At 54.3% G+C, this 12,542-nt stretch overlaps 1 protein-coding gene and 1 long non-coding RNA gene across 4 annotated transcripts in view; one reads left to right on the top strand and one right to left on the bottom strand.

The window, feature by feature from the left end:
• Positions 1-12,542, bottom strand: part of MAN1C1 (mannosidase alpha class 1C member 1) — a 56,225-nt gene that overhangs the window by 2,068 nt on the left and 41,615 nt on the right. Inside the window, exons 6-12 of one of the 2 annotated variants that reach the window (XM_068172902.1) lie at positions 12,377-12,471; positions 7,862-7,985; positions 5,741-5,834; positions 2,765-2,880; positions 2,369-2,588; positions 697-869; positions 38-153 (exon numbers count right to left, since the gene is read on the bottom strand). In XM_068172902.1, coding sequence (XP_068029003.1) covers positions 38-153; positions 697-869; positions 2,369-2,588; positions 2,765-2,880; positions 5,741-5,834; positions 7,862-7,985; positions 12,377-12,471 — 938 coding nt within the window. Of the gene's footprint in view, positions 1-37; positions 154-696; positions 870-1,545; positions 1,831-2,368; positions 2,589-2,764; positions 2,881-5,740; positions 5,835-7,861; positions 7,986-12,376; positions 12,472-12,542 lie in introns of those variants that run through there. The other variant, XM_068172903.1, reaches the window with a different exon arrangement.
• Positions 1,110-12,542, top strand: part of LOC137462488 (uncharacterized) — a 338,602-nt gene continuing 327,169 nt past the window's right edge. For both annotated transcript variants that reach the window (XR_010993703.1, XR_010993702.1), the window contains exon 1: positions 1,110-1,178. This is a non-coding gene — a long non-coding RNA (uncharacterized lncRNA). The remainder of the gene's footprint in view (positions 1,179-12,542) is intronic.

Here is a 12,542-nt window from a genome sequence, read left to right as displayed (position 1 = left end):
GTGCTGCTCTGGAAGGGCCCTGTGAGCCCAGGCTTACTTCAGAGTCTCTGCGAGGAAGAAGCTCTGCTGCATGTTGTCGTGGCCGGGCGTGGTGCTGTACACGTCTCGGATGCCAGAGAAGCCAGCTTCCACCCTGCAGTGCTTCTCCAGGGCCTGGGGGAGGAACAGAGCCCTCAGCCACCCCCAGCAGTGTGGGGTAACCCCTGCAGCACCAGCAGCTGCATTCCAAGGCAGTTTACAAATCCAACCCCAGGTTTCCTGTCCCTCACTCGGGTTACTCCACACTCTGGGAACCAGCCTGGCTCTAATGGAACAGCGAGGGAAACACCAGCCACCCGAGCTGGCTGATTGACTGATGGCAGTGCAGCCCACGAGGGAGAAGCAAACATCCACAGTGGAGATACCACTGTGAGCTGAGGCACTTTGTGTATTCCTGCCCCACTGCTCATGGGTTTGAGAACAATCTGGGTTGAAATGAACCTTTAAAATCACCCAGTTCCACCCCCCTGCCATGGACAGGGTCACCTTCCACTAGACCAAGGTTCCCAGAGCCCCACACAGCCCAGCCTTGGGCATTTCTGACGTATCTCAGCGTTTAACACAATTTCAGTAATTCCTGCTCCTTCCGCCGACCGAAGCGAAGATTTTCACAGGAATGCAGCGACCCACAGAGCTCTGTGCCCTCTGCAGCCTTACCTGGACCACCTCCCAGCCCCAGTGCCTGTACTTGGGGTCGTGGGTGAGCCTCCAGAGGTACATGTAGCTCTCCACCACCTCGGGCCGCAGGATGTAGTAGCGCTCGCTGAGCCGCGTGGCCGTGGCCTCGCTCCCCGCGTCGAAGCGAAACGCCTCGGGGCCCAGCTTGGTATCTGGGGAGAACCACACACACTGCTCTCACTGGCAGGGCAGCACCAGCAGGGACACCATCCAGGTGCTTTCAGGCTGCTCAGGATGCCAGTGATTAGCTAAGGCTTTGTTGAGCCTTTTCTTCAGCAGCGCCTTTGGAGAGAAGGGATCAGGATGATGGCAAAACCAACTGCACTGGTTTTATAAACAGAACATCAGGAGTCTGTTGGTCTGTGGTTAGGAATCCCAGTCTCTTGCAAGCACTATTCAGCACTCAGATCCCTGCTTTCAACACCAACCCGCTCCCTGCTGGAAAAAATTTGTTCATGAGGGTGCCCAGAGCAGCTGTGGCTGCCCCTGGATCCTTGGCAGTGCCCAAGGCCAGGCTGGACGGGGCTTGGAGCAGCCTGGGACAGTGGAAGGTGTCCCTGCCCATGGCAGGGGGTGGGATGGGATGGAATTTAAGGTGCCTTCCAGCCCAAACCACTCCATATTTCTGTGCTCATGCCAGAAGGTTCCTCTGGGTGTGTCTGCCCCAGTGCTGTGCTCCAGGGAGTCATTATCTCCCTCTAATTACCCTGCACACCTTCCCTGGGCCCTGCTGTGCGCGTGGGGCCCTGGCAGTGCTGGCTGGAGCTGGGGGCTGTGCACAGCCTCTCCCCGCAGCAGCGTGGGCAGCCTGCTGCTGTCCTCTGTGTGCTGATGTGAAAGTTGGCTCCAGGCACTCACAGCCACAGCCTTGTTAGTTCAGATGCCTTGGTTTAGTTCTGTAAGTGCTGCAGGGGGAAAAAAGAGTTATTTGCAAGCATCATTTCAGGTTAGCTTGGAGTTTGTTGGGCAAACATGCTGGGCACCAAACTGGGCTGGCTGGTGTGGGGAAGGTGTGGGACAATCCTTGGATGCAGTTGTGGACAGACCTGTGCCTGACAAGGTCCTGGAGAGCTGCCCTGGCTGCCTGCAGCCTCACAGGAGCTGCAGAGATGCCTACAAAGAAAGGAGGGGTGTCCAAAGCAGCTCCTGCAGGCAGAGAACCAAGCCAGTCCCTCACTCATCTCCACTCGCTGCTCTCCACAGCTCTGGGGGGTGAAAGAAATTGTCCTGAGCTTGTGGAACGAGGACCCAGACAGTTGGAGAGGCTCAGTAACTCCATTTTCCTGGCTCCCACCAGCAGTGCCCTGCTGGGCTCCCCAGCTGCTCTGCTCCACAGAGGGCCACTCTGCAGTTAACCCCTGCCAACCCTCCCCTCCTGCCTGCAGAGGGATGTGCAAGGACAGCCTGGAGCCCTGGTGGGACTGGCTGGGAGGCAGGGCCAGGATTCAGCCCCGGCTCCATCCCCAGCTCTGCCCCAGGAGCTCCCAGCTGCCTCTGCTGCACAAAGCTCATTTCTGTCCCTTCCACGCATGCCAGGAAAGCCCAGGGAAAGCCACAGCAGGGCTGCAGATGCTGCTGAGGCACAGATCCCCCCCTGCCAGGCAATCCCCACCCTCCCGGGGCTGTGGCTGAGCCCAGGGCCCCCAGTCACCTGAGCGTGCGTAGGACTCGTGGCAGGTGCTGGTGATCTCTGCTGCCAGCTCCATGTGCCTCTGCCTCCTCTCCCCCGCGCTGTGCTCGGCCCCCAGGGCAATCATGCCCCCAGAGAAGCAGGCCAAGTGGCCCATCTTGTGATCCAGGATGCCACCCCTCCACTCGGCGATGTAGGTCAAGCCTCCTGCAGATTTTTTCACCAAATGCTTTTCTATTGCCTAAAGGGATGAAAATCAGGATCTCAAGAGAGTGGACAGCGAGTAAAACTTACTCGGTGTTAGTTAGTGACAGGAGTGAGTACCAAGGAAACCCAAGGACTGATTCTGGAGGTCTGAAACCTGCTTATGAACCATGTGCCCCCCCAAAAACCGCAGAGCAGCACCTGGCTCCTCACCTCCAAGGCGTCGTCGTACATCTTTTTAGCTTCAGAGTCCTTCTTGTCTGACATCAGCCAGGACTTGATGAGATATTCATAAAAGCTGTCCCCGAGCCCCCCGATGGAGACGTGGTCTGTGGTGGGAAAGCCAGGAAAGAACTTCAGGTTCATGATACACAGTGAGCAGCTGCCTTACAAAGGGGAAACAATCACGTCCTGTTTAATGCCCTTGTTCTCTCCTTCCTCTTCCCAGCTTCCTGGGGAGAGCTTGCAGCACTGCTTTTCAGAGAGGAAGAAAGGTGGAAAGTGCAATCAGGAGAAAAATGTTCTGTCATTTTCCAGAGCATTAGTATCCCTTACCAGAAGCATTCAGAGGCCTTATTTTACAAGTTATTTATACTGCAACGTGAAGATGCTTCCTGTTTATGGAGCCATCATCATAAATCCACCCTCATAAACCAAAAGCAGTGGTGGGTATTGATAGATTTCCATCTCCATGGAGCCCCTGGGAGCTGTCTCCCTGCCTCAGGAAAGGAAGGAGAGGTGTTTGGATCCCACAGAGCTGCCAGCAAGGGGCTGTGGACACACTCCTGGCTTTTGCCATTTGTATTCCTGGCTCACGGAGGGACTCTGAGCCCTGGGGAAGGCTGGGGGTTGCTGGCACATTAAGATGATAAAGTCAGGTACAGGGATGTGCACTGCATGTTTTCCTCTGCAGAAATGAAATTTCTGAGGCTGTCTGCTCAGAGCACCCCCTGCTCTGACCTCACAGGAGGTGCTGAGGAATTGCAGTGTGAAATGGGCCTGACAGCTGCAGGTTTGTGCCTGGGGGGAGCTGCTGCATGGATTTACAGCTTCAAACTCTAGCACAGGGGGAACAGCAGCGTTCTCTCTCTTTAAAGCAGTCCAGCACTCCCACTTTCAGGAGAGCAAGACAAATTGCCCTCCCTGGACTGAGGCATCCCTGTTAATTAACAGCGTCCACCCCTGGCTCTGCCCCAGCCTCATTTCCCAGCTAAGCACATGCAGCAGGTGTTCAGAGCTGCTCAGATTTTTGTTTCCCCTCTCCTTGTACACAGATAAAGGCTTATTCCAAATGCTGAATCCTCCCAGCAGCACAAACCAACAGCCATGCATCATTTCCCTGACCTGAAGAGCAAACATCCCTGACACACCATGCCCAGTGATCCAGGGGATAATCCACAGCAAAACAATGAGATTAAACACCCGGCTTCCGTGCGAGGAGAGAGGGCAGAGGATTTGCAAACACAGCCTGCCTTTGAAGAGCAGCTCTGTGATCCTGAGTGTGCCATTCATAAACTCACCAAAGCTGCAGCCCTGGTACATAATTGCTTTCCATATGGCAGCAGCCCTGGCAGCATTTGCCTCTCAGCCACCCTGCATCAATAAATGCCTGCCTTCAGCAGGGGCTGGGCTGCCACTTCCCACAGGTAACAGCTGCCCTCCCAGCGCTGCACACAGCCTCTCCACTGACGAGAGCTGCTCTTTCAGCCAGGTCAAAGATACACCTTTTAAGAAAATCACAGCAATTTCAAGGAAAACAGCTTCCTGCAAAGAGCTTTAATGACAAGAGAGAAAATGAGAGCCTGGCCTCTCCAGGGAGCAGGCTGCAGATGCCTCCCTGCTCTGGTCCTCATCTGCTTCTCCCCAGCAGCACTGGGGATGCAGAAGGAGCTGATCACTCTTCTTCCTCCCTGGAATATGGAGTCAGATCCCAAGGTCACATCCTGGGCAACGGCCACAGACAGCCTGTGAAAGTCTGTCTGGAGTCAGGAAATCTCCAGGCCTTTGGCAGGCACCTGCCTGTCCCACACAGCAACCAGAGGCTGCTTTTCGTGTGCTCTGGAAAGCACCACCAGGCCCCTCTCTACATCAGCAAGTTCAGGGCAATGCAGAGAAATCTGCAGACAGAAAACAGAATTAAATTCGTGGCAGAAGAGATGAGGGCTTCCTCCCAGCACCAAAGGGCAGCTCTGGTTTAATGGCACAACTGTGACCATCCCAGACACTTTGCTGGGACCAGCCCTGCCAGCTGAAGGTCAGGGATTGCTCACAGCCAGAGCTCTGTCCCTGCCTGTTGCCACCAGAGCCACAAAAGCAGCAGTGGGAGAGGTCTGGAGTGATCCAGCCCAGCAAAAAGTGCAACAAAGCATGGGGACACCAGATAATGCCAGGAGTCAGAGTAACCTGCCTAGATAATAAATGTCACCCACCGACAGGTTCAAACCAGTCTCTGAAAGAGACTTTTCTTTGACAACATCAAATCCAGCAGCCAAAACAAGCAGATCAGTAACAGAGCAGAGAGTGAAGGTCAGAGATCAGGACACAGCTGCAGAAGTGGCACCTCCTGCTCCTACCACAGGGCAAACTTCCGAGGAGGAGCACAGTCTCTTCCCTGTGTGTCACCTTCCCCTGGGTGCCTCCAGAATTCCTCTGCTCTCTCCAAGACCTTCCCTGATTATTGCTCCAGTGCTGGGCTCCCAACAGGAGAGAAGAAAACCTTATTCTCTCATCCTTCCTTCCCAAATGGCTCTCTGCAGAGCTGCCATGGTAACAGAAACAGGAATGCACAGGAGGATTCATCCCTGGATCCAAGGGGGATCCAGGGCTCCTCCAAGCCCTGTGCCTCTCCAGGTGGTTCCTCACTTGCTGCAGCACTCTGGAGGGGAACCTCACTGTGCTTCCCGTGCAGCTCCCTGTGCTGACTGCAGGACCCCACAGGCTGGGCTGGTTCCAGCACCTGTGGGATGAGCCCCTGTGCAGGGAAGGCCCCGCTTCTCTCTCTGGAGCTGGGACACTCAGCTGGACACACGGCTGGGGAACAAGGGCACAACTCCTGCAAACACCCTGCAAAGCCTGGCTTGTCTCTGTAGCACGGCCTGCCTGCCTGGCTGCTCTGCCAGGTGCTGCTGCTGCCTGGGGAAGGAGGGAAGGCTGGCATGCTGCAGGCAGGAGGGCGGCAGGGATACCTACGCTGCACCCAGCTCCCCGTCACCGGGCTCAGGAAGTTGGGGTACAGGCCCTGCGGCTTCTCCACTCTGCTGAGCACCCTGCGGATGTTCATCACCTGTGAGAGAGCACAGACAAGGCTGGGGTTATGCTCTGCTGCCAGGGCTGCCCCTCCCTCCCTCCCCAGCCCCTGCCCTGGCCCCTGCCTGCTCCAGCCCAGCAGCCTGGACACAGCTCGGGGAGGGAGATGCTCTAGGGCTCAGCCCAGTCTTTATCTCAGTGGGATTTCAGAAATGGTTCTGGAAACCCTGCAAAGCCCCAGTCCAGCTCACTGCCATGGTCCAGAAGCAATCCTGAGAGATCTTGTCCTTCCAGTACCTGAAGGGGCTACAGGGAATTGGAGTGAGACTTTTCCCAAGGGCGTGGAGCGACAGGACAAGGGGAATGGCCTCAAGGTAAAGGAGGCCAGGGTTAGATGGGATATTGGGAAGAAATTCCTCCCTGTGAGGGTGGAGAGGCCCTGGCACAGGGTGGATGTGCTGCCCCATCCCTGGAAGTGTCCCAGGCCAGGCTGGACAGGGCTTGGAGCCACCTGGGACAGTGGGAGGTGTCCCTGCCCAGTGCCAGGGTGGCACCTGATGGGCTTTGAGGTCCCTTCCAAACCCAAATCTGCTTCTATGATTGGGGATCTGGGTGGAAATGGGAGATGTGAGCGATGCCAGGGGTGATTTTTTCCATGATCCAAAGGGAAAGGAGTGGCAGGGATGAGTGACTCACACGGCACTTAAATTCACCATGTGGTCACTTAATGTGATGAACTGGGGCCTTTAATTTCAACAACAGACAGTTCCTTTAATACCCCAGAACAGCCAGCACTTAACTCTCTAAAGTCTCCCTTGGTTTCACCCCCATTAAATCCAATAGGCCTTTCCCTTAAGGGACCCAGTTAAATTCAATGCAGCATAAATATTCTATTATAACCTACAGAGCAGCTAATTTGCCCTAAACCTTTTACAAAATCAGACAATTTGCACGCCAAAAGCGGGCTACAGCCTTAAGCCAGCGCTTCCAAGGAAGTTGTCAAGCTCCATGATATTTACTGGAGTTTAGGAGCTTGGCATGTTAATGACAGGTTTGAGTAAAAGACACGGATGGGCTTTAATTCCTGCTAAAATCACCCAAGTCCCAGCCTGGGAGTTCATGAGTTGATCTGCTCCCCTGCAGTAGTTTCCCACAGGCTGGGCTGTTAGAGCCCACACCATCCCACATTTTCCCCCTCTGAGGCTGTCAGGGTGGCTGTGATCCATTTTCTGTGCATACACCAGCCCAGGAGAGCCCATCAGAAAGGTTCTGCCCTTTTCCCTCCATGGGCTTAGGAGGAGAAGAGGAAAATCTCTTAGGATGGGGACAGAGGTTTGACCCTGGCTCAAAATGCCACGGTTTGAACCCAGAGTGAGGATTCAATTCTGGTTTTCAGCAGTGCATCCCCAGTGTTTCCTCATCTCTCCCCTCCCTTCATTTCTTCACACATTTTCTCTCCACAGCACTGCTCCTTTTCCTGGCCTCTCCTCAGGAGCACTTTGTCATTATCCCTGTCCTCAGGAACCTCAGCCTTGTCTCTTTATTTCACATCACCAGCCTCTCTTGACCTTCCCACAGAGTTTCCTGGGTTTCCTGTTGCCCTTCACCCTCTGCTTTTCCCTCCTCTGTGACACTCATTGCTCATCCCACCCTCACTGCTTTCCATCCACTCCATCCTAGCTCCACTTTGCTCTCCCAGCTTCTTCCTCCTCTTTTTCTTCCTGTCTCTCCTTGAAATTCCCTCCTTGTTTCACAGCTGACAGACCTGCACTGGACACATCCTGGAAAAGCAGAATTTCTGAGTCTTTTTATTGGCAATCCTGTCTGGTTTTACCCCACTGTGGCAGTCTGGAGCAGGCCCATTTCCCTTGGGGGAAGTTTGGGGGGCAGTTTGGGTTCTGCCGGGAACAATCTGTGTCCCTCAAAGCAGGCTCCTGAGCGATGGCTGCACCTTGGCTGTGCCCTTCTCTGGGTAAAATTCACACAGCTTCACCCACACTGGGAAAAGCACCCCAGGAGGATGAAGAGGCCAAGCCAGCAAAGCCCAGGCTGGGGGTTACTTGCCTTTTCTGCAAACACTGGGTTGCCAGAGAGCTCGGAGAGGTGCAGGAACTCCAGGTGCAGGGTCCCAAATTCTGCCAGGATGCTGCTTCCAGCGGATGCCCAGCCCCAGCTCCAGCTCATGCCACTGCAAGGAGAGAAAAGGGAGCCCTCACTGCCAGGAAACACAGCCAGAGCCTGGGCTGACCCTGCCCCAGGGCAGCCCTGCCCTTGCCAGGTGCCTGTGCTGCACCCCAGGTGTCAGCAGGGGCATGGAAAGGGCACACACACACACATGTAGGATACACATACAGATCTAGGATACACACACACATTTAGACACAGATTCAGGATACACACACAGATTTAGGATACACACACACATTTAGGACACAGATTCAGGATACACACACAGATTTAGGATACACACACATTTAGGACACAGATTCAGGATACACACACAGATTCAGGATACACACACACACACATTTAGACACAGATTCAGGATACACACACAGATTCAGGATACACACACATTTAGGACACAGATTCAGGATACACACACACACACATTTAGGATACACACACACATTTAGGATACACACACATTTAGGATACACACACACATTTAGGACACAGATTTAGGATACACACACATTTAGGATACACACACACATTTAGGATACACACACATTTAGGATACACACACACATTTAGGACACAGATTTAGGATACACATACATTTAGGATACACACACACATTTAGGACACAGATTTAGGATACACACAAACACACATTTAGGACACACACAGATTTAGGATACACACACACATTTAGGACACACAAACACACATTTAGGACACACAAACACACATTTAGGACACAGATTTAGGATACACACACACATTTAGACACAGATTCAGGATACACACAGATTTAGGATACACACACATTTAGGACACAGATTCAGGATACACACACACACACATTTAGGACACAGATTTAGGGTACACACAAACACACATTTAGGACACACACACACATTTAGGACACACACAGATTTAGGATACACACATTTATGACACACACACACATTTATGACACACACACACAGATTTTCAGCAGCAGTTCCAGTGGCACTGAGCTGTGATTTTCCAGAGGTTCTTTAGGACTGGGCTAACACACAGACTGCACAAGCTGCATTTCTTTGTGGGAGAGGAATCCCTCCTGAACAGCTCAGCTGGAAAACAGCTTTGGAGGAGCACTGCCACCCTGCCCTAGGCAGACACTGTGGGATAAAATTTCCTTGTGGTACCCCACAGCTCTGGGTCTCTCTGAAGCCCTCCAGACAGGACAACGTCCTGGAGGATGTAGGGGTGGATTTAACCAAAGCAGCCTCTGCGGGTGCTGCCCCAGAGCCACCTCAGAGGTGTCCTGGCTTCAGTTTTCCATCTCCTTGCAGGGAATCTCGGGGAGGGGACAGCTCCAGGGACAGCGAAGGGTGGGGGTGACACTAGATGGCGCCGGGAAGCTTGGCTGGGAGAGCAGAAGGGATTGTTGTTTACAGGAGGTTAAAACTAATGATCCTTCCGAGCAGGAAAAGAAAAAAAAGAAGTGTCCCTCGCTGTGATGGAGAGGAAAGCGTGGCAGATCCCGAGCTGGCTGTTTGCCTCCGAGGAGAGCCTTGGATGGGCAATGGTCACAGGCTCCAATGGTCACCCCTGCTCTGGGGACATCGAGTGCAGCTCCAGGGCACCCCAGGAGCCCCGGGGGGCTCTGGCAGCCAGCCCTGGCCAGGTGAGAGTGGCATTCACATCCCACTGCACGGATCTGCTGAGCCTGGAGCTGCTGGGGCAGCTGAGCAGCCCCCGGAGCTCTCCCACCTGCCAAGGCTCCATCCCTGCCCTTCATTTACTGCACTGGAGGGGGGCTGCAACAAACACAGCCTCACAAACAGCTCGGCTCGGCTCAGCCCGGCTCGGCTCAGCCTGGCACAGCTCAGCTCAGCCTGGCACAGCTCAGCTCCGCCTGGCACAGCTCAGCTCGGCTCAGCTCAGCCCAGCCCAGCTCAGCCCAGCCCAGCTCGGATCAGCTCAGCTCGGCTCAGCCTGGCACAGCTCAGCTCAGCCTGGCACAGCTCGGCTCGGCTCAGCTCGGCTCAGCTCAGCCCAGCCCAGCTCAGCTCGGCTCAGCTCAGCTCAGCTCAGCTCAGCTCAGCTCAGCAGGGCTGCAGCTGCCAAGCGGGGCCGTGTTTGTTGTCACAGCAGCTCTGTGGGGTCACAGAGATGATCACAACCCTGCCCTCCCCAAAACCACAGCACGGGAGGTGCTGCTGGAGCCCGAGCCTGGGGTCAAACAACACAGCCAAGCTGCTGGGAGGGAAGGAGGAAGCAGAGCCCGTCTGCCCCGTGTCCCTAGCTGAGAGAGCAGCCTGCAGTGACCCCCTGCAGGAAAACCTTTGTCAGCCTTACAAACCGGGCCTTCCAGCTCTCTGCTCTGTGGCAGCTCAGCGGAAGCTACTGCTTAAAGGACCTTGGCCTCCACGGGAAAAAGAACATGCCCAGAACCTCCTTTATCTCCCAGATAAGTGGGTCTGAAATGTCAAATCATTGCCTTCCCTCATGGGGATCCAGAGCAGCAAAACCAGTGCCAGGCCAGAAGAGAGGCCAGGAGAGGATGCTGAGGGAAAATGTGGAGGTACAGAGGGTTTAGGGAGACGTGCAGGAAAGCAGGGCCAGGGCTGCAGCACAAGGAGAGCTCACAGAGCAGAGCACAGAGCAGCTGGAGCACACAGAGCACTCCAGGGCCAGCGTGGCACTTGGAGCAGCAGGATGGAAAGCAGGCTGTGGGAGATGGGACACAGAGCCAGGGGAAAGCAGGCAGCCACGGGAAGCTCATCAGCAGAGAGGGGACCCCAGAGGAAAAGGTGACAGAAAGAGATAAAGGCAGCTGGTTGTGGGAGAGCTGGGGGGGCTGGCTGTGCTTGGGCCCTCGAAAATGAATGTGCAGAATTGACTCAATGCCACGGGGGTTTTTTGGTTTCAAATTTCGGAACGTCCTTCTTAACCCACCCCCAAGCTGCCGCCAGCAGAGGCCCACACACACTGCAGGACCCTCCTCCTTTTGGGACGGTGAGCTCTCTGGAATAGCACATCCTTGCAAAAGTAGAATTGGAGAGAGAATTCCTCGTTGCAAAACTCTCCTGGGCTTTGTTCTGGCCCTGATGTTTGGGTCGGTGTGGTCTCACAGCCTCACCTCGCCCTCCTCTGCTTGCGCTTGCACTCTGAGTAATTCCCCTCCCCTGTGGGTTTGCAGCCTTTGGCTGTTCCCTGTGCTCCTGCAGCAGCTCAGGCTGTGGATGCAGCTCCCTCCATCCCTGCTCCTCAATCAGCTGGCACTCCAGCCCCCACAGCAGCTCCAGGCAGCACTGGGGGCTCTGGCTATGGGCTGGGTGTTCTGTCGATTTGCTCTGCTCTCACTCAAGGTCACCAGCAAAACATTTTGGGAATGTCTGGGCAGACAGAGGCTGCTTCAATTGTCTTCACAAAGGGCAGGGGAGGGTTTGGCATTTCTGTGAAAGGTTAGCCTATGCAGAGCCTTTATCAGCCACAGAGGAAGCAGGATGTCTGTGCTGTAAAAAAGGACAATTACAGAGCTGCTGGTGGCTCCAATTTTCCCCGGGATCAGGAGCACATCAGACAACTGAGGGGTGACAGTGATATTTGAGCAACGCAGCAGCCTGAGCCAAATATTTGGAAGTCTTTTGCTTGCAGAGCCAAGGAGGAGATTTGGGCTAAGGGCTGGATAATGACTTTGAGGGTTTTGCAAGAGGTGAGGATGAAAGGCTTTGTTAACCCACATTTCCTGCAGTTCTCGCCCCTGGATTTGTTTGGATGCATCAGAACCAGCAAATCCAAATCCCTGCCTGGCTGGCAGGGAATTGTCTGCCAGGAGAGCCAGAAGCAGGAGGGCAGCCCCAGCTCTGCTCTGTTTGCTGCCAGACCTTTTGCAGGGATTTACTGAACTCAGCTGCCTCCCCTGGCCATGAGAACATCACCAACCTGAATTCTGGGCTCTAAGGAACAACAGAGCCTGCCTGAGGACTGTGTGCTGTCTTCTCTCCCTTTTCCAGCACCAAAACTGTCAGCCAGTGCCATCCACTCCCTTGCCCAGTTTTTCCAATTTTTTTTAATCCATTTTTCCTGGATGAATTCACATGCATCTAGCCGGGCATGCTGCAAAAATCCGAGCTACGAGCAGACTACAAAATCACCTTTCAAAGAAAATGAGAGTGAGGAAAATGCTCTTGCAGCAGGGAGCCCTGTCAGGAGGCAGAGGAAGAAACTGTGGACAGCCCCAAATTAATAAAACACAGCTGGGCTTGGCCTGAGTCACCTGCAATCTGTGCCAAGGTCTGAGCTGGCAAAGCAAATGACCTGGAGGAGTCTGCTCTAGAGGGGACAGCTCTGAGGAGCTGCTGCTGCTCCTTCCCCAGCTCCCAGAACTAAAGGAAATGCTGCTCAGGACGTGTGCCTTGCCTGCCCAGGTTGATGACTCCACGTGGGATTCCAGTGGGGGTGTTGAAGGCTGGCAGAAGTTTCTCTCCAAGTTCCAGAGCTTTGCTCTTGAACACCTGTTAAAAAGGAGGATAAATATTTGATGGAATGAGTCACGGAGGCTTCTCCCACATCCCCTTTTCCAAAC

This window comes from Anomalospiza imberbis, chromosome 25 (genome assembly GCF_031753505.1).
Source record: "Anomalospiza imberbis isolate Cuckoo-Finch-1a 21T00152 chromosome 25, ASM3175350v1, whole genome shotgun sequence".
In the NCBI taxonomy this organism is placed as follows: Eukaryota; Metazoa; Chordata; class Aves; order Passeriformes; family Viduidae; genus Anomalospiza; species Anomalospiza imberbis.
The sequence above is the reverse complement of the archived record's forward strand: the minus strand, read 5'-3'. Positions and strand labels throughout refer to the sequence as shown.